At 34.7% G+C, this 27,058-nt stretch overlaps 1 protein-coding gene across 3 annotated transcripts; it reads left to right on the top strand.

Annotated features, from left to right (window-relative positions):
* The first annotated feature begins 13,096 nt into the window (after positions 1-13,096).
* Positions 13,097-26,291, top strand: LOC127987275 (DNA annealing helicase and endonuclease ZRANB3-like). Of its 3 annotated transcripts, none has more exons than XM_052589521.1 (3): positions 13,097-13,369; positions 20,289-20,408; positions 26,178-26,291. In XM_052589521.1, the coding sequence occupies exons 1-3, from the start codon at positions 13,163-13,165 to the stop codon at positions 26,271-26,273; spliced, it is 423 nt and encodes a 140-aa protein (XP_052445481.1). In that variant the 5' UTR covers positions 13,097-13,162; the 3' UTR covers positions 26,274-26,291. The 3 variants fall into 3 exon arrangements, 2 of the variants coding, with proteins under 2 accessions (XP_052445481.1, XP_052445482.1); XM_052589522.1 differs by lacking the exon at positions 13,097-13,369 and adding an exon at positions 18,155-18,513; XR_008161150.1 differs by lacking the exons at positions 13,097-13,369; positions 26,178-26,291 and adding an exon at positions 18,155-18,624 and having other exon boundaries at positions 20,289-20,411.
* The last annotated feature ends 767 nt before the right edge of the window (positions 26,292-27,058 follow it).

Raw genomic sequence — 27,058 nt, 5'->3', positions numbered from 1 at the left:
AGAAGATCTTTATCATATTTGTTTTAACCAAAATATTACTTTTAATATGTCATATTTTTAACTGTCTAATATTTGAACATTTGTTAATTACTACTATTATTTATATATAAATATAAATAATATATTTATATATTAACATTTTATCTTTATACATTTTAAATATAAGTATTATTAATAAATATACCTATATTATTTATTATCATTTTTTTGTTATTATATTACTACATTTATATGTAAATATTAATATATTATATTTAAATATAAATGTTTATATAAATATATAGCAATAGATGAAATATTAATAAGTTTTAGTTTACAATTTACAATTTATTTTTACTTGTGTTACTTTTTCAAAAAGTCTAATTTTAACATGAATTAATTAATTATTGTTATTATTATTGATAATAAATATTAGAACTGTTATTTATTGTAATCATTATATTTGTATACCAATGTATAAATATTAATATATTTTTATAATTATATGTAGATGATGGATGGATAGATACAGTAGAACAATATAAATTATTTGTATTTTTTATGTGTATATTTTTGTAACTTCAGCGTTTTGTTTTTAAACAGTCTAATATTTTAATATATTTAATTTAAAATATATAGATGGCTATAATAGATAGACATTTAATTTTGTGTTTAAAATAATTTTTTTTTTTTACATTTATTACTCTTATTTTTTACTTAAACTCCTTACTATTTAATCATTTTAAATAGTCTAACATTTTAACTTTAGGATTAATATTACATTAACCTGTTAATAGAAGTCCCCAAAATTCACAGAAACTAACGTGTGTGTGTACATAAATATATATTAATATAAATAATAAATGAATACGTACATACACTATATGTATTTATTTTCTATTACCTAATACCATAGTACTTTGTGTTCGTATAATACAGAAGATGGATTTGTTTCTAAAATGGTTACAATACATTGTCCTTCTGTTGAATGTGCTATTGTTTAGAAAGCACACTGTATTTGTACACTGTATGCAAATATGGCATCAGCATTAGCTAAATGTGCCGCTGTCGAGGGAGCCTGTTTATAACAACCGAGGCGTTGCTGGAATCCACATTAATAATAAACCCAAAAGAACAAATAAACAAAAAAGAAGCAAAGCTCTTTCATTTTGTGGCCCTGCATGTATCTGCTTCATTTGTTCCCAGTAAATCCTCGAACATCGCGTGACGCACGAGCAATTACAGTTTCTCCCCTGAACGAATCCGCAGAAGATCAGTGTCTCTTGGCTTTGCTCAAAAAAAAGAAGGAGAGAAAGAAAGTGAGATGAAACGGAGGAAGCATCTCTCCTCTAATGAGTGGATCTAGTGTTTGACTCGGGAGCGGGGGGACACCTCACTAACCAGAACCAGGAAGGTCTTGATGCTCTGCTTCCTCACTGGGAGCACCAGGACATAGAGCAATGTTGCTGGCTGTTTCCCTTTATTTGTTTGCATCGCTCTTCAGGTGACTTGAGATCTTGTGGATTTGTCATGCAGTAAACGCTGGGAGAGAGAAGAAGAGAATGTACACTGTGTTCATAAAACACTTGTGTGTGTGTGTGTGTTATTTTCTTTAGAAGTCGTTTGATGTAGTATATGTAGAGATTCTCTAATGATCACAATGAAAAGCTGCCTCCCCAGTCTACTCCCATCATTCATTCGAAATATACGGCAAAAAATGCTTTTACTGTACATAGAAATGTCAGTAATAACATTTTCATTTAATATTCTGATATCGCAGTGGATAAGACACACGTCTTTGGTGTGAGAGACCTGGGTTCGAATCCACTGTGAGACACCAATGTGTCCCTGAGCAAGACACTTAACCCTTAGTTGCTCCAGAGGCGTGCGACCTCTGACATATATAGCAATTGTAAGTCGCTTTGGATAAAAGCGTCAGCTAAATGAATACATGTAATGTAAATGTATATATATTCACATCTATCTAAATCTGTCCATCTATGTACTTATATGCGTGTATATATATATATATATATATATATATATAAATATATATATATATATATATATATATAGTGACTTACAAATGATGACAATAAAAGCAATCAAAAGCAAACAAAAGTGCAATAATATGCTAGTGCTATATGTATTTATATTATCTTGGATAAACAACTTAAATATTCACATTTAAGCGAATACAATTTACATATCTTCCTTTAAATCTTACATTTTTATTTAAACATTAACCTTTTAAATATTTTCAACATTTTAAAGTAAAAATACATTTAGTGTATTTTAATATTTATTTCATATTTAATAAAACAAAAATGTTTAATATTTTATTATTTTAATGTCACATTTCATATTTGCTTCCTTGGTTTCCAAATATTTACATTCGAAATATTAAAAAATATAATATTTTTAATACATATTTAACCATGTTAAATTTAATACGATTTAATCTTTACTGAAATCGTTACATTGAAAATATTAGAAAATGTAATGTTTTAATGAATATTTCAACCATTTTATTTTGTATAGCATTCCGTAATACTATTTTAAAATGTATATATTTTAATAGTTTAATTATATTTTTTTGATTAAAAAATATGTTTTTTGATTAAACACGTTTTAAATATGTTTACATTATCAATGTATAATATTTGAATATTTCCTAATTTAATGAAATCTTTTAACTATATTAATACTTTTCAGATATTTCAGCTGACTCAAAGTATTCGAAGATGTAATGGGAACAAAATAAAAATCTGTTGTATCTTGATATTGAAAATGGGACGAGGCAGGTTAACTCTAGGCAGGGGGCGAGGAATTAAAAATGAAAAACTACAAAAGTGTACACTATGGATCTTTGTAATGTCATGTTGCTCCATTGATTAGGACTCGAGTGGCCCATATCTTCAAGGGCAACATGCTGAGCTCAGGATGCTGGGTAAATTTCATTTAGGGGAGCAGCTTGATTGATTCAAGGCCTGTATTATTTGGTTATTGGGGTCTTAAATGAATGGGCGTTTTAAATAAAGCCCTGTACGCCGCAGCGGGGCTCTACACGCCTCTGCTTCAGGATTGAGTTTTCCATGCCGTCGGCTGCCAGCGCAAAATTAGTCGTTGAGTTCAGGTGTGCAGGAAATTATACTGAGCAATGTGCGCTGGCTTTCACAATATTGCCTTCTGGACATTGGTTTAGGGAAGAGATTTAAAACGTGATGCAGAGGGTAATTATTCAGAGACAACTGGTTTTAGTGTTTGGGTCAGTCGTTGTAAGTTCATTAGTTTTCATTTGTGTTTTGCAGGTGCATGATTGCAGATGAGGTAAGAGCATTTTGCTTTTCTTGACTCTAACTCGATTGGGTTTTTATAGAGTCCACTAATCACTGACGATTTGTGCCGTCAGAGGGGTTTGGGAAAGACGATCCAGGCCATTTCGGTGGCGTATATCTTCAAACAAGAATGGCCTCTGTTGATTGTGGTGCCTTCATCTCTGAAATAGCCTTGGATTGAAGAGCTGGAGAAGTGGACTCCCGAACTCGACCCCAGAGACATCAACTTGGTGGAAACCAAGACTGATACAATGTATGACAAATTTAAGTTCAATAGAGCACAACACTTGGGTTCAGGAAGTGAACAAGTGAAAAATCGCATTGATTTTCTCCGTAGTGAAATGGATTTTTTGAGTTAACATCTTAAGATAATGAAATTTATACATACATTACTCAATATGTAATGTTTTAAAACTATATCTTTACATGTTGCTTTCATAAAAATCACACGTATGTTGCAAAGACATTTTTGAAAGAGCACAACATCGAGAAAACATTACATAATATTTGCTCATTATTATTATTATTTTTATTAAATTTTTTTATATTGTTTTTATATAATGTTATATTTATTATTATTATTATTATATAAATGCTTTTGTGTTTATATTTTAAATATTGTTAATTTATTATTGTTAAAAATATATATAATTTTCATATATTTATTATTAGTAGTAGTATTTCATGTTTATTTATTCAAAGACATAACTGCCAAAATGTTTGTGGGTTGTTTTCATAATAATAATAATAATAATAATAATATTAATAATAAAAAGTTGCAGAGACATTTTTTAAAGAACACCCTGTATGGAAAACATTGGATAATATTAGTATAATATTTTAATATTAGTACAACATAACATAATATATATATATATATATATATATATATATATATATATATATATATATATATATGTATATATATATATATATCTATATATATATATATACGTATATATATATATATATATATATATACGTATATATATATATATGTATATATATATATATATGTATATATATATATATATATATATATACGTATATATATATATATATATATACATATATATATATATATACATATATATATATATATATATATATATATATATATATATATATATATATATATATATATATATTCAAAAGAAGTCATTGTCACAATATTTGCACATTGCTTTTATCATAATTCCATAATGCATTACTGAGACACTTTTGAAAGAGCAGACCATCTGGAAAACATTGCATGCTACTTCACCCGTCATATTTATGTCCAAACATCCACTAAACATCTTAAATATAACCATGTAATCTAAATATTAAACGTCACATAAACATCTGAATGTTGTTCAAGCGTAGAAAGTGTTATGACGTGTAAATTGTAGCTACATTCTGACACACACCGAAATAGGCATCTTAGTAATCGATCGTTTAAGTTTGTTTTGCAGTCCCTGAAAAAAAAAGAGGGACATTGGTTGGTAATTCATTGCGATCCAGTGGACCGTACTGGAGGACGTCTGCACTGGTGGCCGAGAGATTTTTGGCTCAAAATGAAAGATTGATTCTTTCAGACTGTGCGTGAGTTTAATCATAGTGGCAAAATTGATTCATGAAATTTATGACTGAGTATGACTTTGCAGAAGCCTCTGGAAGAGTTAGGAAGAAATCTCCTGATTTATTAATGTTTTTTTTTTCCACCCCTCTTTGTGTCACACTTTTATGAGTAGCTTTAGAAAGTTATGAAAACCGTTCTTGCAGATTTTCAGCCTGTAGAAATACAAAACTGAAGTAAAATCTCCCGTTCACGGACTACAAAATTATACCACAATACAAATTACACGGCAGGAGTATGAAATCAAATCACCTCCCCGGAGAAATATTAAACAAATCCTAAATTAGCTCACCTTTTATGGCTACGAATCTCGCACGAAGAATACTTTAGCTCTATCTTAGGAGTGGGAGAGAGCTTATGAGAGCTGCCCTTCCACAGAGGATGCTGGGATTGATTGTACAGCCCATGCAGTCAGAGGGTCATGTTGTCTTTTTGCCTGTTATTGATGCTTCTAAAAAGAGGCTCACAAATTGCTCTGTTTACCCTGAGAATTCTGGCCCGGGGTTGAGTCGACCTGTAAAGTTGTTGCCTTGGCAACATCTCCCTCCGAGCCTGATGAAGGCATGTCAGCATGGGGAATGATATTTTAACTCTAATGGCTCATAGTGCAAAGCAGGAACAAACATCATTTCCTTTCAGTGTACTGTACGGCTGGCATCTTTACACAGTCTATAACGGGAGACTATGAGGTGAAGAAAAAATGTGAAATGCTTTGACAACCTTATGGCTCCAATGGAAAAGCTAATATTATAATCTGTTGAAAATGTATCTACAGTGTACACCGTTTCTGTTATGATGGATTTGTAAGTTTGTATCTCGTGATTAAAAATTGCATTTAAAAAATCATGTGATGAAAAATTAAAATGTTAAATGCTAAGTGCAACTAAATCTTTAATGGTTTCATGTTATTTTCGACATCTGTCGACAGCCTCTATACGTCATTTCAGTCGAATTTTGATGCATTTTCAACTATTTCAATTTCAACAACATGGAAGTTGTGTGACCAAAAATAGTTTTTGTTTCTTGCGGGAAAGTTTAACTTAGCTTAGCTTAGCTCGTGGTTTGGTATAGTGTGTATGAAAATGAATTCGGTAAAACCTAAAAATTATTAAATGATTTTACCACCTTGTGGCTCCAATAAATACACTGTTATAAATATATTTAAGTTTAGACAGTTTCTTTTGTGATGGATTTGTAAGTTTGCACGTCGACTCGTGATTAAATAAATAGTTTTGTTTTAGTCAAAATGTAACGTTAAATGACATGTGCAACTAACTCTGTAATAGTTTATAGTTGTTTTTGACATTTGTTGTTGGCGTTAAAGCCTTTACACCTCATTCCGATGGTATTTTGGTGTATTTTCAAAAATGTCATGTTGCGTGAAATTCTCTGCAATACTTTAGCTGAGCTTGGCTTGTCTTTGTTGTGTTGTGTTTGTATTCTTTATAAAAGTGAATTCTGGCGTATAAAATTCTAAAAATGCTTTTACGGTCTTGTGGCTCCAATGAAAACACTAACAATATAAACTATTATCAATGTTTGTTGTAAGTGAACACGGCTTCTGTTTTGAGAGGTTTGTACATTTGTAAGTCATGACCCAAAATTATATTTGTTTTATACAAAAAAGTAATGATGATAAGTAGTGCATTCAAATTTGAAGGGGATGGGACTTGATTTAATCCAAAGTCCTTTTAAGGCAAGTCATGTCACTCGGCGGCCATCTTTGAAACGCCTCTCAGGCATGCAAGTGCATCTCCTATCTCTTTGAATGGGGAAAAATCAATTTGACGAGTGGGGCGGGGCCGAGAGCCGTGGGAACGAAGCAAGGCCGGTGGAGTGATTGGAAATGGGCGACACCTGCTCGACCCACCGTTCTCGAGTCCCACGGAGGAGATGGAAGGATATAAAACAGGAGTCTCTCGACTCTCGTCTCCCGACAGTGACGGATGAAAGAGGACCAGGCCTGGATTTTAGTTTGTGATTTGGTTTTGTTTGTGCATGGCTGTCGGCTGTGAGGGGCTGCCGCGCTGTTTTGTGTTTAGTTTGATTATTAAATCTTATTTGATTGTCCGCCGGTTCCCTCCTCCTTCTTCCCGATGATTGTGAAGTTTGTACATTGTTACAATCAAATTCTCCAAAACTGTTCTCTAAATTTAGGATTAAATTTCACATTTGAAATCTGACAACAACTGCATCATAAATGTTTTTACTTTTACTCATATAGCATTATAAAAGGCTTATTTTTCAGGCTAGATCAACCAGTGCGCATCCGCAGTCTGCGGTTTCTCTTTTTCTGCTGAACACAAAATAAGATATTGTGAAAAATTCTGTGGAACAAACAGTTGCCAGTAGCCACTGACTACTGTGGAAAAAAAATACCATGGAAGTTTCGTGAGTAAATTACCATTTTCATTTTTGGGTGAACTATTACTTCAGTATTGTATTTTTCCACGTTCATCGCAGAAATGTTGTTTTTGTTGTGGAAAATTGACATTTTGATGTTTTTTACATTAACTTTAGCATTGACTCAAACAAAAAATAAGGCCAAGTAAATTTATTGAGAAAGTTGTTGCACAGTTGCATTTGTTGTTGTTTTGTAGGAGCATCAGCACTATTAAAGTGACCATACTGGGCTACGGGCCGCTCACAATGGACACACGCCCCCTGCTGGAGGCCCTGAACAAGCAACGATTCACCGTCGTCCTGGTGGATGAATCCCACTACCTGAAATCTCGCAACTCAGCTCGTAGTAAAATACTGGTGCCAATCATTCAGAACGCCAAGCGTGCCATCCTTCTAACTGGCACCCCGGCGCTGGGCAGACCAGAGGAGGTACGGATTCCTCCAAATCTGTTTGTCATTTGCTTTGATTTATTAAGCCATTTGGTAATATGCAGCATGGTTTTGTTTGAGCTAAACCAGGAGGAGATCTTGTCATTAGCTGACATATTTCCCATCCTCCAGTCATCGCTCATGTCACCCAAAATTGCAAGTACGATAATATCATAAACTAAAAGTTTTGATAAGTCTCCCCCTGTATATTATCACTAGGTTATTAAAATCATTTATTTGACTATTGTACTCACTGTAAAATTATCCGATTACTAGATGAAGGTCTTGTTCCTGCTCGGCACATTAGTTCACGTTAGGAATAAACATTTATAGTCATTCTCATTTCTTTTGTAAAGTGACAGCTTGGAATTTGTCACGCAGTTAGTATCTTGCTGGTCTAATGACCCGCTCGCAGCAAAATTAAATTAATCAATCAAACAAGAGATCATTTTCAACATTTATCCTTTTATATGATGTAGCGATCCAGTGACGGATATTTTAGCCCATTTGATGTGGTTTAGTCCCCCCTTGTTCAGTTTACCTGGATATGGCGTGGGTGTTTATTTAACCCAGTGACCTCTGTTGAGGCGGACTATCAATGGCAAGGGTGATGTGAGTAAAAATGAGGGGATTTTAGAGCCACAGCTCTGAATGAGAAGGAAAAGAGAGCTCTCTTTTTCACAGGTCTCAAAAGCACAACGCTCATCTCTGCTGTTATTACTCTGTCCAGAGGTGTGCCAGTAATATTTGTAGTTTCAAAAAATCACCCATATCCTCACACAGTCTCGCTGTGTTCCTGTCTCTCTTCTTATTTTTTACATTGTCTGGGTCTTTGCTTTCATGTCACAATCTGTAACTCTGCCGGTTTTAGAAATGCAAGAATCAGGCTGCTGTATTAATTAATTCTTACAAGAAAAATACATTTGTACATTGTTTGCCAAACAATTCTTACCAATTTCTTAGCAAATCATTTGGAAAAAATACACCAGTGTTATGAGCAGAACAAAATTGTGTAAATTGGTCGTAAAACTTTTCTTGCAAGCAGAACAAATTTTATTGCAAATTGTTCGCAAAGTAATTGTTAAGAACAGAACTAATCTTTGCGCAAATATTAACAAAACCATTATGAATATTACAAATTCAATTTGTAAATCAGTTACAAAATCACTCTTACAGGGAGAGAGAATTTGCAAACTGTTTCTAACGAGCTGAACTAATTTCTTTGCAAATTGTCTGTTAAGTCATTCTTAACGACAGAACTAATGTTTGGGCACATTTTCACAACCATTATGAAATTAATTTCCAAATTATTTACAAAATCACTTTTACAAGCAGAGAGAATGTGCAAACTGTTCCTAAAACCATCTTCGAATTGTTCACAAAACTGCTTAGGAGCAGAATGAGTTTGAACCGTTCTTAAAAAATGATGCAATAATGCAAATTATTCACAAACAGTACACATTCATATTTAAATCATCAACAAAACCATCACAAGCAAAATTGTTTGTGCAAATCATTCTCAAAACCATTATAAACTGAATGAATTCCATGTACAAATAATTTGTAAAACCATTATTTATATGAGCAGAACAAATCTGTAAAAAAAAAAAAATGAACAGACCAAATTTAGTAAATTGAGTAAATGGTTCATAAAAACCATGTTTTATTCAAAGTGTTACATTTACTTCAATATGAATGGTTTTCCAAATGTTAGATATTAAATTCATTCTGCTCGTGTTTTATGAATGAACCCCATTTTACACACTGCAGTTCCACTCCTCACAGCCTGTTTTATTCTTGTTATATTTAATATCGTGTTTACTCCAACTAGTTTTTATTGCTGATCTACCCGTCACTGATGGCCAGTTAATTGACCAATACATTATTCAGGAAACACCAGAGGCCTCGTTTTAAAGGATGTTACATTCTGTACACTTCTTGGTACATTGCAAGAGCTGCTGTTAAAATTTCACTGGACAAAAGCATTGCCAAAATGTACGTCACTGTGTACACAAAAACCTCTCTAGTGTGTATATTATGGGAGTTTTGACCTCCATTGCTCTTCTAATTCCTTTGATACTTCTATCTGGTCTTCTTATGAAAGACAAGTTTTTTCTTAATTCATCAAGATAATCGCTGTTAGGTTTATACTAACTGAGCGTAATGTGCACTATGAGACTTACTCTTAGATGAAACACATTTGCATTTTATGAACTTAATACCCACTTTAATCAGCAGAGTATTTGTTCGCACCAGCTATAAACAGAAATCTGCTGACCGATTTTCAATAAACTCATGATTGCAAAGGCCCAAGGTCAGAACTATAAAAATGTCCTTCTTTTTAAAGTTATTTGATCCCATTGGATGTTACTAGTGTGAAGTTAGTTCAGTGCATGACGTTTATGATGTCGCATTGATTGATATTTTGATCTCTTGGTCTCTCTTTCAGCTCTTCATGCAAATCGATGCTTTTTATCCACGGAGGTTTGGAACCTGGAGCGACAAGGCAAAAAATACTGCAATGCACACTACAAGTAAAAACCTTCTTTTTTAATGTACAATACAGCATTCAAGTGTGACTAAAAAGGGAAAAGCAGTTAAGGTACAACCAAATGACATTATTAAAAGACTAAGGGCCCTATCATACACCCGGCGAAATGCGACGCAAGGCGCAGCGCAAGTGTGTTTGCTAGTTTCAGTCCGTCACCGTCCGCATTTTCCCGTTAAGCACCATGTCGTTTAATTATCAAATGCATTTGCGCCCATTTGTGAGCCAATGGGCGTGCTGGTCTAAACAAGAGGTATGTTCAGGGATTGCTGGCGCATTGCTATTTTAAGGAGCTGAAAATAGACTGCGACATAGACCAACTCAAACCTGGTCTAAAGTCTAAAGTCAATGGTGCAATATGCATTTGTTATTTAAAGAGCGGGTTGGTAGAAAATGCGCCTCTGGGCGGGTCCACAGTGCGCGCTGACTTTGCTTATTACACACAGGGATGCATCACACAAACATGCCAAATATTAAAAACAAAAGGATTACAGTGTAAAAGAACATTATTGTGTAGGCTACATAAATATAAAAATGTAATGATGGATAGTCATTGCGTGTATAAGAATTAGCCTACCTATTTGCAATTCAGCCTATTACTATTATTTATATTACTTATAATGATGAATGAAATTCTACTTCATCCCATGCTTTCACCTCGGGAAGCTTTGGTGGATTTCTGCTTGTCCCGTAGATGATCTGCACGTGCGCTTTAACTTCGTGCACAAGCAGATCAGTTTCTTCACTTGAGAAGCGTTCAGCTTTTTCGGCAACAAATTCCGCCATGTAAATAGCGAGCGCATCTCACTCTTAAAGGGAATGGGAGATGACACTCTGATTGGTCTATTGAATGTTAGGCCCATTACTCATTAAGAGAATAGGAATTCCAAAAAAAAAAAAAGTGTTTCCGTTGTTAAAATAGCAAAAGTGGATTTGGACATGCCCTGAGTGCACCTGTGCCGTGCGCTTTAGACTTTGCGTTTAGATCGTTACAATAGGGCCCTAAGACTAATTGGTTTGCAATAATGTTTTAATTTACCATTACCATTTTATCATTATTATTTATTCCTCAAGCAACTTTTATTGATTAAAACTTTGGTTGTCATTTTAGAGAATTTTGATAAAGAGAAGTTTGACCAAAAACACTCATGTTTTGTTTGTAAAACCATTCTAACAAGCAGAATAATTTTATGAAAATGTTTGTGAAGCCATTCTTACGAGTAGAATGAACTTGTGAATAATGTTTGTAAAACAACATCAAGTTTCTGCAAATCCTTCGCAAAATTATTCTCATGTTCAGTGAATTTGTCAAATAAAATATAAAAAATACAACAAAAAATTAATTTTATTTGTAAAACTATTCTTATGAGTATAGCTAAATTGTTTAGCAAATTGTTTGCAAATTTCTTCTTAGGAGCAGAGTGAATTTTTCTGCAAATCTTTTGCAAAAACATTCTTACGCACATATATTTGTAAAAAATATTTGTAAAAACTTTATTACAAACAGAATGAATCTGTGCAAAATGTTTATCAAACCATTCTCACGAGGACTTAAAATTTATCTTTAAATTATTCGCAAAATCATTCATAACAAAGCAGAATGAATTTGTGCATAATACTCGGAAAACCATTCTTATGAGCAGTGCTATATTTCATGAAAATTGTTTGCAAAAACTATTCATATTAGCAAATCAAATTTCAGAAACAAAAAACAGAACAAAATTGTGCAAATTGTTCGCAAAAGCGTTCTTATAAGCAGAATACATTTCTCTGCACATTGTTTACAAAAATAAAATTTTTTCTTAGCAAAGCTAATTGTTCAGCAAATTGTTTGCCAAAAAAATCTTACAAATAGAACTAAACCATGCAAATTGTTTTCCAAAAAAAAAAATCTTACAAGTAGAACTAAACCGTGCAAATTGTTTGCCAAAAAAAAAAAATCTTACAAGTAGAACAAAACCATGCAAATTGTTTGCCAAAAAAAAAATCTTACAAGTAGAACAAAACCGTACAAATTGTTCGCAAAAACATTCTTATGAACAGCGAATTTGTTCAAAATGTTGATGAAACCATTCTTACGAGTACACTGAATGTCTTTTCAGTTCACTCCCAAAACCATTCTTAAGACCAGAATGAATCTTCGTACAAATCATTCATAAATACTAGTTATATTTTTATTATATTTTAAATTGCATTTTCCATTATCTTTGCGTTTTTGCCCTACGCCTTTCCCATGTTGAATAGCACCTACAAATATTACGTGAGTTGATAAAATTTTAATTATACTAAAGCATTTCCATTTATATTTTTCAGTATTTCATGGAATTTGCCTTTCCACCATCTTATTTTTGCCCCACTAAGCTCATCACGGTGAATTCTGGGATTATTTTCTCTGTTAAATATATATTTTACATCTGTATATAGTAATCCTTTAAAATGCTGTCTAGGTAGACATCTGACTAGGGTTTGGTGCAGAACTAATTTGTTTATGTGTGTGTGAAGCGGCAGCATTAATGTGAAGCTCAGATATGAGTTGTGTCATGAAGATGAGTGGTGTTCAGAACATCTGAGAGGAGTTTTGTTCCTCCCTTCTTCTTATCAAATCTACAGCGGAGAAACGAAACGACAGCGATCCACACAAGGGTACAAATTAATCTACCGAGGAGTAGACTCAGGAGCGCACACACAAATTCCTGTCAATCGTTCGTATATGTGGCAGTAAATATAAAACATTCATAATTTAAACTTGCACACACACATTTAAGATAGAAAAGGTCTCATTTCAGTGATAATACCTGAGGATGTTGGTGAAATTAGGTGGATCTACAGCACAAGTGTGTGTTATTAATGAGTAGAATTTTTGTGTCTGTTTTTGTGTGCTGGTTTTTCGGGGCTAGGTGGCAGTGGGACTGTCGTGGCGCGTCTCATTTGGACAAGTTACACCAGCGTCTGAGCGAGATTATGATACGCAGACTCAAGAATCAGGTGCTGACTCAACTACCACTCAAAATACGCCAACGAATCCCCTTCGACCTTCCCAAAGATGCTGCCAAGGTATGCAGTGAACATTTTCAAGCAGCTTCACAGTTATAGAATATAAAAGAATACGGTTATCGTGGTCAGTACCATGCAAATAATGCTATACTTTATTTATTAGTATTATTTTATTTATTACTTGCATCAAGCAAAATAAATAGAAACAATAATGATTACAAAAATGATTTACATTAATTTTACAATACTGTAAGTGAAAAACGCTTGAATAAAACAAAAACAATGATTACTTGAAAATAAGACTTTCTAATTTATTCATTGATTTTTTATATATATATATATATTTATAAACACATTTTACTAGTAATTAAATTAATGATACCTTAAAACTAAAAATATTTATCTGAGCAAACATTTAAATTATAAAAAATGTATATTTTTATACATAATTTCTACAATATTTTTATACTGTACTATCCATTATTTTAATTTCATATTCGTGTAAATGAATTTTATGTTTACATATTTACATATACATCTAAAAAATTATTGGAATAACATAACTTTAAACTAAATTAAAAAGCAAATATTTTAAAATAAGTTTATAAATTGTATAGTTTTTGAATAAAAAAGAAAAAGAATAATTACATAAACATTTTTTTATCATTCTTATATCATCTATTTTCTGAATCCCCCCCCAAAAGTATAAAATAATTTTAAAAGTAATTAAATGAATAATACCTTAATTCTAAAAGTAGAAGGAAAAACATTTGAAAGAAACTAAAAAATAAATAATAATTGTGTAACTTTTTAAAATACTTAAAATATAAATGTAAAATATACATTTTTGAATTGTTTACGTGTACATTACTTTTACTAGTAATCCAATTAATACATTAATTAAAAAAAAAAAGCTTGCATGAGAAAATATATTCAATGTATTAAATTAATCTGACTAGTAATTAAACGAAAAAAAATCATTGGTTTCATAAAAAAGAAAAAAAAAAGAAAAGCACAATTAGCAGGTTCTTATGTTATAAAATGTCATCGATATCATTCTCTCCAAATCATTTTTTCTGTATTTTCTTTCTTCTCTCCTCTTTACATTTTTTCCCATCACTTGTTCTGAACTAACAGAACAAAGCAGTTAAATATAGTGATTTACCCCAGTACAACCACCCGTGCCTGTTGCTAGGCAATAGTATCCGATTAACACAAATTATCATTTCATCTCACTTGTCTCTGATCACTCTCTTTTATTTCCACATCTTTTTTTCCCTCCTTTGGCAGGCGAGCGAGCTGCCAGCATGTTATTCAGAGAGGAATGGACGTTAGTAATCATCACATTCTGTTCCCCTCCGTCGCGTTTAGCGAGACTCGGCTTATAATTGCTGCCTTGTCGTCAAAAAAAATAAAAAACCTCAAAGGTGCTTGTTCCTCACATTATTTCATTTTCATGTGAACTTTGTGTGGACCAGGACAGCAGTGTGTGACAATCCTTCAGTCTGGCTGACGATAAAGCCATTTTTTTCCTTCTAAATCTCCAGCAGGCTCTCGTTTTCCTTGCGATTATTTCATCTGTCTGTCTCTCTGACTGTCTCTCTCTCAGAGTAATGAGTGTGTGTGGGCAGGAGTGCTTGTACAGCAAGTTTTGAGTGTGTGTGTGTGTGTGTGTGTGTGTGTCAGATTTCAGAAACACAAAGAGCAGCTCACCTGCTGTAGGACCTCATAAATCATCTGCTGTCAGCACACACGCACACACACACACAGTCTCTGTCTAACTAGTTTACACAAAGCAGTCCAGGGGACAGATGTTCTTTCACTATAACCCAAATCTCATCAGATCACTTTTAAAATTAACGACCTGTGTTTTAACGAATGGTTGGACAGAGCAAACCCGAGACTCGCTGTCTGACCCTTACTGCCCAGTTTACACGTTTATATTTACATACGCGCTAGACGTTCGGCAAAGCTAGCGTGAGGTTATTTACAAACCACCGTTTGTTTCTGGTTGTTTTGGTTAGGAAAGGCGTTTGTTGTTCTGTGTGTTGACGTTCGGTTGGTTTTCAGTTCGTCTAGATGTTAAACAAGCACAAATAATGACAACAAGCGTATAAATAATTTGTTTTAAATGATTTCTTCCACAATTTTAGGTTTATATTATAATACAGCTTTTTGAAAATGTGAAAAATTCATGTTTTTTATGTTAATATTAATATTTACACTACAAAAATATATTAATCTTTACAATCTATCAATCTGTTGCTACATAGTATCTGTTTGTCTATGTACAGTATCTGTCTCTGTCTAGTCTATCTATTTATTGATCTATACAGTCTCTATCCATCCATTTATCCATCTATTTATCTGTCTGTCTATCTCTGTCTACTTATCTATGTGCATGTCCATCCGTCCTTCCATCCATCCATCCATCCATTCATGTGTCTGTCAGTCCATCCGTCCATCCATCCATCCATCCATCTATCCATCTATGTGTCTGTCTGTCCATCCATCCATCCATCCATCCATCCATCCATCCATCCATGTGTCTGTCAGTCCATCCGTTTTTCCATCCATCCATGTGTCTGTCAGTTCATCCATCCATCCGTCCTTCCATCCATCCATCCATCCATCCATGTGTCTTTCAGTCCATCCGTCCTTCCATCCATCCATCCATACATCCATGTGTCTGTCAGTCCATCCGTCCTTCCATCCATCCATCCATGTGTCTGTCAGTCCATCCGTCCTTCTATCCATCCATCCATGTGTCTGTCAGTCCATCCATCCTTCTATCCATCCATCCATCCATGTGTCTGTCAGTCCATCCGTTCTTCCATCCATCCATCCATCTGTCCTTCCATCCATCCATCCATGTGTCTGTCAGTCCATCCGACTTTCCATCCATCCATCCATGTTTCTGTCAGTCCATCCGTCCTTCCATCCATCCGACTTTCCATCCATCCGACTTTCCATCCATGTGTCTGTCAGTCCATCCTTCCTTCCATCCATCCATGTGTCTGTCAGTCCATCCATCCATCTGTCCTTCCATCCATCTGTCCTTCCATCCATCCATCCATGTGTCTGTCAGTCCATCCGTCCTTCCATCTATCCATGTGTCTGTCAGTCCATCCATCCATCCATCTGTCCTTCCATCCATCCATCCATCCATGTGTCTGTCAGTCCATCCATCCTTCCATCCATCCATCCATCCATGTGTCTGTCAGTCCATCCGTCCTTCCATCCATCCATCCATCCATGTGTCTGTCAGTCCATCCATCCTTCCATCCATCCATCCATCCATCCATCCATCCATGTGTCTGTCAGTCCAATCCGTCCTTCCATCCATCAATCATGTGTCTGTCAGTCCATCTGTCCTTCTATCCATCCATGTGTCTGTCAGTCCATCCGTCCTTCCATCCATCCATCCATCCATCCATCCATCCATCCATGTGTCTGTCAGCCCATCCGTCCTTCCATCCATCCATCCATGTGTCTGTCAGTCCATCCGTCCTTCTATCCATCCATCCATGTGTCTGTCAGTCCATCTGTCCTTCCATCCATCCATGTGTCTGTCAGTCCATCCGTCCTTCCATCCATCCATCCATCCATGTGTCTGTTAGTCCTTCCATCCATCCATCCATCCATGTGTCCATGTGTCCATCCATCCTTCCATCTCACCTCACCTCACCTCCCCTCACTCTCTTTACATTAGTCTCCTCATTATCAGTGTTATGTTATACACTGTAAAGTATATAAAGGAGCTCTGGGCTGAATAATGGTTGTGTGTCTTTCTCCCGCTTCGTTTCCTTCATTCACTTCTTGACTTCCTGTCAGTCTGATGTCCAAACCCCGGCAGCACCTCTCGGGTAGAGCAGGCGCCTTTGTGTGAAGGGAGACAGAGAGGATCTGCATTTGTTTTAGGGGCAGAGCAGGACTCTGTGTGTGTGTGTGTGTGTGTGTGTGTGTGCCCGCAGGAGATTTATAGCGCCGGTACGGTGTGTTTCCATCTTCCACTGCTGCTGTCACTGTAGCGCTATAATTGGGCAGGTCACATGACCCAAGGAGTCGTTCTGCAACTTCAGGGAATTGTGTCTCGTTCCTCTCGCTCCCTCTACCCCTGACTTTCTTTCGTTCACACTTCATCTCGCTTTATTTTCTGTTTTTCTTGCTGCATTTTGCCAAACACAGGGAAAGTAGGACAGTTTACGATATCATTAATTGTGCTGCCCTTTCTGGATTCACTTTCTCTCTTTCTCGCAGGAGGCGAGTGCTAGTTTTGAGCAGTGGGATAAACTGATGAGCTCTGAGAGTGCGAATCAGTTTTTGGAGGTGATGAGTCTCATCACACACATGTATAAGCAGGCCGCCGTTGCCAAGGTAAAGAGTGTGCGCAAAATCCTCAACATGTTTATTTCTCATTTCACGTCGTCCTAATTGTCTAAAATGGCTGTAGATCTTGAGGCTATGGGAATTTCTGTGTATTTTTCCTTTTTTTTTTCACTGGGATGTATATAAGTTCTGTGTTCCTTTGGGTCTCAGATATTCTTTTCAGTGTACTAGTTTGAGACTGAAGCAAATTTATATATATATATGTTGAACTAAAATTATTTTAATTTTGAAGGAAACCTGGCTATATTGTTCATTGATATAACTACATTATCTCAAGTAAGTTGACACCACAGTTGCCAGGCTGTTTTTAAGGTCTTCTAGGTTCATGTTTTAAACATGTTTCTCGGGTGTTCTGGGTGTTTGCTTGGTGAAAATTCTAGTCTCTATATGTGCCTCATGTCCCTCAAAGCAAGACTATAAAATGTTTGTCTCTTTTTATTTCATCAATAAGGCAAAAATCATACGCCTAAACTCTTCTGAAACCTCAACAACCCTTCCAATAAACCCAAACCTTACAGTACTAGATCCACCCTAGCATCGGAGTGCAAGAGAAGTCAGCCAGCCCTCATTTAAGCTTTATCTCTCTCTCCGAATGCCATCAGAGTAACAGCCATCTGCAGCGAGTTTCCCCTCCTCTAACGATGAGGGACAGCGTGAAACCGCCGCTAACGACCACCATGGCAACCGGCCCTTCTGTTCTCCACATCAAACCACCGCCGCATTGCCATGGGAACCAGCTCCCGCCGTCCTGCGACCTTAACTCTGACCTTTCTGATCGGCCGACATCTTTCCTCGCGGATCTCGCGCTTAACAAGGTGTTTTTATGAGCTCCAGACGAGACCTGCCGCGGCTTCTGTGGCTTTTTGCATCACTCTCACCAACTTTAACATCACGGTTCAGAGAGAAAATAGAGCGACATTGCACAGGTTTGTCGTTAAAAAAAGCACGTCTATTCATTCCGACGTTCTTTCTCCTCGAACGATTTAAGCTACGACCGCTTTATACCGTCCTCCTGAGCACAGCGTGTGTCTTGAATGAAGCTTTCCAGCGTGTGTGTATCAAACCAGCGCGAGTGTGAAAGCAGTGTGTGTGTTTTTAATTTGTCAAACCCGTGTGTTCTGATCCCCGCTGCTCTTGTCCGCTCTGCTCTTTCATTTATTGTTTGCCACTGAGACGATATCCACTCTCTCTCAGGGCAGAAATGTGCGGTGTCAGGAATGGTGTCGCTTTTTGAAATCGCTGTTTTTGCCAAGCGAAAATGAGTGAACCGGAGCCACCGCGCACACGCATACACTCGAGGCTGGAAAAAACAACAGAAAGAAAGCCTCCACGCTCCTTCACAGACAGTTTCGGGCGCCAATTAGGCGATATTAAAAAGGCAAAACTTCAGTAATGAGAAACCCGAGAGCAGCTTTGAAACTCAGGAAAAGAGGACTGGCTTCCAGCAAATGACTCGTACACTGTTCGTTTAACAACTGCGCTAACCATAATGGGCATTAGCTGACGAGTTCCTCTCGCAGTTTAGGGATTTTGAGGAGTTTCGTGCTTTTTTTGAAGAAGGAAAAGCAGGTCTCACTGGATGAAAGGCGATTTGAGATTAAAGTGGCAAAACAACACTGTTAAATGTAGTAAAATCGCAGCAGCACTCGTGACAGATTGCAGTTATTAAGCCCAGCAGCAGCACTATAATAAAAGATACTGGTGTTTTATTAGGAAGTACATTTATAGACTAGATTTTTACAGAAGAAAGCTACTAGGAACGTTGCCAAGGAGCTAAATGGCCAAAAGATCAAGTTCTAAACTAAAATTAATAAATAAATAGAAAAAATAATAATAATATTATAAATAAAATATCGAGTTCTTTAAAGAAATTAATACATTCTGCAAAGGTACATTGAATTGGTCAAAAGTAAAAGCATTTGTAATGTTTTTCAAATAAATGCTTTTAACTTTCTATGTATCGAAGAATAAAATGTATTAGTTTACATACAAATATTAGGCAGCACAACGGTTTTCAACATTAATAATAAAATGAGAAGCAAATCAGCCTATTACAGTGATTTCTGAAGGATCATGTGACACTGAAGACTGGAGTAATGATGCTGAAAATTCAGCTTTGCATCACCGGAATAAATTACATTTTAAAATCCTTTGAAATTGAAAATAGGAATTCTAAATTGTAATAATGGTTCCACAATATTACTGTTTTTATAGTATTTTTGATTAAATAACTGCAGCCTTGGTGAGCAGAAGAGACTTTCAAAAATAAAAATAAAAAATCTATTTACAAAAATAAAATACCGCTCCCAAACTTTTGAAAAGCAGTGTATATAAATATGTTTCTTTAAGCATATATAACGTTGTTTGTGACCATTTATATCAAATGTAGCATTCGTTCAGAAACTATTTCATGTGTGTAATATTTAGACGTTAGATCTGAAACTTTGTGTTTTATAATTCATTTGGTACAGTATTAGAATGTTTGTGTTTTTAGAATGTTAGAATTGTTTTCTTGTTAGAATTCCTAAACGACATTTTCCAGGATGGATCACGATATGATTTTTCTCTGTTTTCTTCCCATCTCTCTCAGGCCGGAGCTGTGAAGGACTATATAAAGATGATGTTGGAGACCGAACAGCTGAAGTTTCTGGTCTTTGCTCATCATCTCAGTATGCTGCAGGCGTGTACCGAGGCTGTCATCGAGGCCAAGGTGTGTGTGTGCGCTGAGATTCTTGTGAAAGCAAAAGTATGTCTGCACCTCAACCCTGTTCATTAAATCAGCCAGCAGCAAAGCCTGTCACACCGCCGTCCCAACACACACACACCGACCCATTCAGAGAGAGAAAGAGAGGTGGATGTTTGTGTGTGTGTGAGCTGAATGAGAGAGAAGGCCAGAAAGTGTTTGTGTGAAAGGGAAAAAGAAACGAATGAAAGGGCTTGACAGTACTAAAGGAGGTGAAGGAGAGCGTGTTGATTCCCTGGGTAGAGTTCATTCTTTGCTTTAACACATTCCCTCAGTAGGGCACTGGTTCATTCTTATGGCAAAAGAATAGGTCAGAGTCTTGCTGTCAATCAGGTGAGTATGTGTACATAAACCATTCGTTTAAAAGTTATATTAAAAACCATTTTCATGCAAAAATGTCAATGTTGATATCATTTACTCACTGTTGTTGCTAAAAATCTAAAGGAGTTTCTTTATTCTGATGAGCAAATTTTGAGAAACTGAATATTGTGCCACTGGAAATTGACAAAAATAGTCTATACGACTGTTGTGCAATATTTCAGCATCGTAAGCCTAAGTACATCGTAGACCCATTGATACCAATGGAACTATGATCAATTTAGGCTTACAATGCTTTTTGGAAACACAGCCCAGTATGTTTGTAATCAAATCAATCAAACTAATTTTTGTGAACTGGATCAGCTGATTCAGTCGTTTTTCTTTTGGCAAAAAGTAGTTTGAGAACCTGATCAATTTGGTTTATAAATGAATCATTCAGACTGATTTTGTGAACTGGATCAGCTGATTCAGTCATTTTGAACCTGACCAATTCAGTTTCTAAATTAATTATTCAGACTCATTTTGTGAACTGGATGAAACAATTAAGTTATTTTTCTTTCAGTAAATGTGAATTGAGTTTGAGAACCTGATCAATTCGGTTTGTAAATGAATCATTCAGACTGGTTTTGTGAACTGGATCAACTGTTCAGTAGTTTTTCTTTTGGCAAAAAGTAAGTATAGTTTAAGAACCTGATAAATTTAGTTTATACATGAATCATTCAGACTCATTTTGTGAACTGGATTAACTGATTCAGTAGTTTTACTTTTGGTAAAATGTGATTTGAGTTCGGGAACCTGATCAGTCAGGTTTGTAAGTGAATTTTTCAGACTCATTTTGTAAACTGGATCAAACAATTGAGTTTGAGAACCTGATCAATTCGGTTTGTAAATGAATTATTCAGACTTGTTTTGTGAACTGGGTCAAACAAAGTCACAAGTGAGTTGAGTTGGAGAACTTGATCAGTCAGGTTTTGTAAAGTATTATTAAGAGTCATTTTGTGAACTGGTATCACGTAATTCAGTAATTCCTTCATTTCAAGTCTGGTTTATAAAATAATTATTTTGAGAGGTTTTACAAGATTTATCAAATGATTCAGTATTTTTAAAATGTAGACATAAATATTTATTATATATTCTATTAATTTTATTATATTTATTTAAATATAAAAAATAAAAAACATGGAATTATTGAGAAACATCATGTGATTTCTGTATTTCTGTTCGGTATGGACATAAAAACTATGATTTATTTAAATTCAGATGTATTTATACATTGTATCATTTGGTCCATTTCACAAAACCAGACTTTTAAAAATCATACTGATCCGGTTCTCAAAATCAGCTCACTGATTCGAAGATCCAGGTCTAAAAAATTCATCTCAGACTTCGGTGCACTTCTGAATGGTATCGACCCAAAACTTGCATTGCATCACTTGACAAATCCATTTTTGTCATCTAACAGACATCTCATCAGAGCTGTTGATTCATCTTTTTACCATGATCCGTTCCTCTTGTGCCTGTTCACACAGCGGCATGCTGAAAACACTTTGCACCCTAAAGAGCGCGGCTGGTTGCCGACACGGTGTCTTCACAGATGTCTCACTGTTTTAATGAGAGCTTGTTTTGTCAATTTCCTCTTCTTTTTGGCCCCCAGCCCCCTCTTTTCCTCCATCTCTCTCTCACTTTCTTGTTTTGCTGCTCTCTGGCCAGACGTTTGATCCCAGACACTGTGAAGATTTTCTTCGGCTTTTTTTCTTTTTTATCTGTCCTGCCGTTAATTGGTGCTTATGAATCTTATGGGGGAAGAGGGGGCCTCGCACCAGCAGGTGTGATCGCATACGCACCGACGTTCTCACACCTGACACGCTCCTCGCACCCAGAGCGAGAGATGGGAAGTTAGGCAGGAAGCTAAAATTAACACGGGTGCGAAAATTTCTGAAGTTGAGCTAGGCAGAAAGAGAAAGGTGTTGTACACCGCTTCACCTGTGTTTTACAGCTGTCAGATGATGGTAGGAAGATGATAATGCCAGAAACGTACTTGAAACGCACTAAAAGTTGCCAACTGACAACTCTGGATGCGTCACATTCACAGTAAGTTTCGACTTGAGTGCATTAATGCTCTCTGAACAACAACAGATCTGCAAAACTCAGTCTTTACTCATATTTTTTCTGACATCCACTCTGTTCGTCTTTACGCTTCATGCAAGCTTGTAACACCCCAACACTGTAATCAAAAGTCTTGTAACATCTCCACTGCGTTAACTTATAATTGTTAATGTATAATTGTTAACGTATAATTCCACCGTACAGGAATACGTTGAAAATGCTTCAAACAACCATGTAACATCTCCACCTTGTAAACATTGTAACATTAATTTACATAAATATATCACATAACTTCGCAACAGTCAACCTCGTCATCATCTTAACATTCCTTTATCACATAACCTTCTGAAATCTCCAACTTGCTAACGTTGTAACATTCCTATATGTAGTACGTTTCAAACTCGTAACGCTGAAATTGTAATGCTCCCAAACTTTGAATATATCATACAGTTCTGTAGTGTTTACACTTAAAGCAGTACAGTGTACGTACAATGTATGTACAATACGTTCGTATGCCACACAACTCTGTAACACCCTGATGTCAACTTCACAGGCTCATCACACTAATACTTTTTAAACATTGAATTGATTGGTTATACTTCTCAAACACTGTTGTTCGTAACATTTCACAAAATCTTAGAAAACCTCATCCTTGTAAACGTACCGTGTAGCCTCTCAAACACTTCATCATCATTCAACATTAATGTTTCAAAGGACCTCATAACACCTCAATCTTATTACATCATACTGTTATTCTTCATTCCCCACGCAACCTTGTTGTAACACCCTCAAGTGTCAACCTCAATAACTACATTTTTCGATTAAATGAAATATTACTGTCATACTATATGATGTATGCCATTGTTCTATATAATATGTCACAACCTCATAACACTCAACCTTGTAAACACCATACTATTATTTGTTATACTTTACACAACTTTGTAAACACATTATCTTATTATTTAAACTAGGGATGCACCATATTAGATTTTGCCGATATCCGATATGCCGATATTTTTCAAATCATTTAAGCCGATAGCCAATACCGATATATTTCCCTTTTTTTTTTTTGAAAGGACACCATGTCTCTCCTGTGCGGAAATTATTAACAAATAATTTTAAATTTTGGTTAGTTCTGAGCAAAAACGTATTTGTTAGAAGTAATAAACATTATTAAAATTCTTTATTTAATGAGAATACGTTGAAAGCCTTGATAATGACTGTAATAAAATCAATCCCTGCTGTTTTTTGCCTCAGAAGATGCAGTTGAAAGATTGACATTTTATTTGTACATTTAAAAGAGCTATAAAAAATCTTTTAGAGCTCATTTTAGTTAAGATTTCATAATCCATTTGGAAAAATATTAAGTGTTTCTGAATAAATCTGTATGTATCAAGTTATTTAATTTACAAGTGTCATGTTTGTGATTTTAATCATGTATATCCAAGGTATAGCTTTTGACTCAAAACAGAATGATTTTATAACATTTAAATGGCTTTATTTATTCAGAAACACAATTATCTTGATGTCATTTGTTTATTTTACTATAAAGAGGCTAACAGCACCCCCTAAGTAAATAAATCTGGTAAGGCTTTAGGACCCAGGGGAGGCTGCCACTGCTGCACTGCTAGAAAGTGTTGACTCTTACACACTGGACACATCGTTGTGTACATGCATTCACAGATTAAATGAGGCAATCCAAAATGTGAATCAAATCATCCTTCAGACAAAAGTTTGCTTCAAGAATTAACATACTGCTGATGTGATTTTATCACTATCACACTCTGAGCATATGTGAGGTATTAGTCTTAAGGGGAAGACATATTAGCAAAAAATAAAAATACATTAAAATGAACCGATGGGTTTATCGGCCAATTCCGATAAAATTTCTATATTATTGTGCATACCTAATTTAAGTATATCTTACTTTGTAACACCTCAACCCCAGATCCATTTATACATCACACAGTCATCACACAGCCGAATACCAAATACCGAACACAGTTTTCTGTTTATTCTTCCCCCATGTGTATTTTACTGTTTTTACTGCTTTTCAAAGAAAAAATAATTACAAAACAATGACTTTAAAATATTTACTTAACAGTGACATTTTTTTTACATTCTAGCAAACTTTATACAAACAAAGCACAAATTATCTTAAAAATGTATACATTTATACATTTATATTTTTTGGCCATTTTAGAGACCCCCTTGAATCAGGCATGTATTTTTTACTGGATAGATAACTGCAGCCTTGCTAAGCAGAAGATACTTCTTTTAAAACATTAGAAAATATTATAGATCACTATAAATATTCATAAAAAAATATTCAGAACCGTTGTAATTATTTTTATCGTTATTGTCTGATTTTTTTTATTGTATTTTACAACAGTTACAGTAAAATTACAATACTAACATTTATAAATGTTGGAGTTATTGCTTTTTTTAGCTTTTATTTTGAAGGAAACCTGTAGGAAGTCCTTAGTGCTTCTTTTTGTTGACAGCAGATTTAGAAATTATTCATATTACAAATTTGTGAAGACGTTTGTCGCACGAATCACATTGTCACATGCCTTGTAAAAATTCATAAAAATGTTACAGAGCAACTGATGAGTAACACTTTGGACTTTGAACTTTGGCTAACAAACAGATAGCACTGCTTTCAATTTGTTTGTGTATTTGAAAACATAACGTTCTGCAGTTTATTTACTTATCGTTTTAGGTCATGCAGTGCTAAACAGTCTCTGGCTGTCGGTGTTGTAATGATTTTAGCATCTTTCTCAGACAGTTTTAAATGCTTCCACCCAGCCGACATGTTTGCCGCAATTAGTGCACGCTTCTATTTGATTGCGTCATGTCACGTTGTTCGGGACTATTTATTTGCTTTCCGCCGAACACCGAAATAGCTTTTTTGGCTATTTTCAGCCAAATAATTTTGGTTGCTGAATATTCGGAACATCCCTAATATGCTCTATGCAAAAATTCTAATATATACATGCAAATTGACAATTACACTAAAACAGCATCGATCAACAGTAAAATGTGTTGTTTAATTACAGCAAATGAATTACTACGTCTTTTTTATAACTAACTCTTAATTGATTTATCATTGCTAGTGACAGAACTGGTACTTTTGACATACCTAAACATGACAAGGCTTCCCATCTTTCATGGAAACCTGAACCTCACAAAGTGCTTTTCTCTTTGAAGTGTCTTTGGTTTCATCACTTTGCTGTCATGAGATGAAGTTTCTTAGCCTCAAACACTTTGTGTGTCACAAAAAGTGTTCTTTTCCTTTCCATCTGACAGTTTGAAAGGAACAAGCAGCACGACATCCGATCGTTTTTTTCCCCCTCTGTGAACAAAGAAAAGAAGAGAAAACGAACCGGGGATTCACCCATATAATTCCATATATAATTCCACATGTGTTAATTCATAGTTATGATGCCTTCAGTGTGAATCTACAATTTTCATAGTCATGAAAATAAAGAAAATTCTTTGAATGAGAAGGTGTGTCCAAACTTTTGGTCTGTACTGTATGTATATATATATATATATACTGTATATATTAGTGGTGTCAAATGATTAATCGCGATTAATCACATACAAAATAAAAGTTTTGTTTATGTATATATAAATACACATACATAAAGTATATATTTTGATATTTAAGTTTTTACATGTCACCATATTCAACATTTTTCTGAAATATATACATGCATTTGTGTGTATTTATATTTACACAATAAATATGCACAGATTATGCAAACAAAAACTTTTATTTTAGATGCAATTATTCACAGTTAATTGTATGTATATATATATATATATATATATATATATATATATATATATATATATATATATATATATATATATGTGCATACACTCATACACGTGTATGTCATTTTTAAGCTTATATTTGTCACTATAATATTTAAGTTAAATTATTTTACCAATTAAAGAATGTCCTAGCATTTTTTTTGTGTTAATCCTAAAATATATAAATAAATAAATATTATTATTTATACATTTTATTTTATTACCACAATGAAAAAAATTTCATTAAATATTTTTTATGTATAATATTTAAATATAACTTTTTTTTATGAAACACAATTTTAACAGAGTGTCTTAGCATTTGGTTTGTCTTTTGTGTTAGTGGCAGTTGCACTCAAATCCTAAAACGC

The sequence above is a fragment of the Carassius gibelio genome, chromosome B22 (assembly GCF_023724105.1).
Source record: "Carassius gibelio isolate Cgi1373 ecotype wild population from Czech Republic chromosome B22, carGib1.2-hapl.c, whole genome shotgun sequence".
Classification (NCBI taxonomy): domain Eukaryota; kingdom Metazoa; phylum Chordata; class Actinopteri; order Cypriniformes; family Cyprinidae; genus Carassius; species Carassius gibelio.
The sequence above is the reverse complement of the archived record's forward strand: the minus strand, read 5'-3'. Positions and strand labels throughout refer to the sequence as shown.

What these genes read in the sequence shown, in the direction of transcription:
- LOC127987275 (XM_052589521.1), top strand. Translation starts at nt 13,163, where the DNA reads ATGAGTAGAATTTTTGTGTCTGTTTTTGTGTGCTGGTTTTTCGGGGCT. An exon ending in TTCCCAAAGATGCTGCCAAG is followed by an intron (nt 13,370 to 20,288) that starts GTATGCAGTGAA and finishes CATCTCTCTCAG; the next exon opens with GCCGGAGCTGTGAAGGACTA. An exon ending in AGGCTGTCATCGAGGCCAAG is followed by an intron (nt 20,409 to 26,177) that starts GTGTGTGTGTGC and finishes TCCATCTGACAG; the next exon opens with TTTGAAAGGAACAAGCAGCA.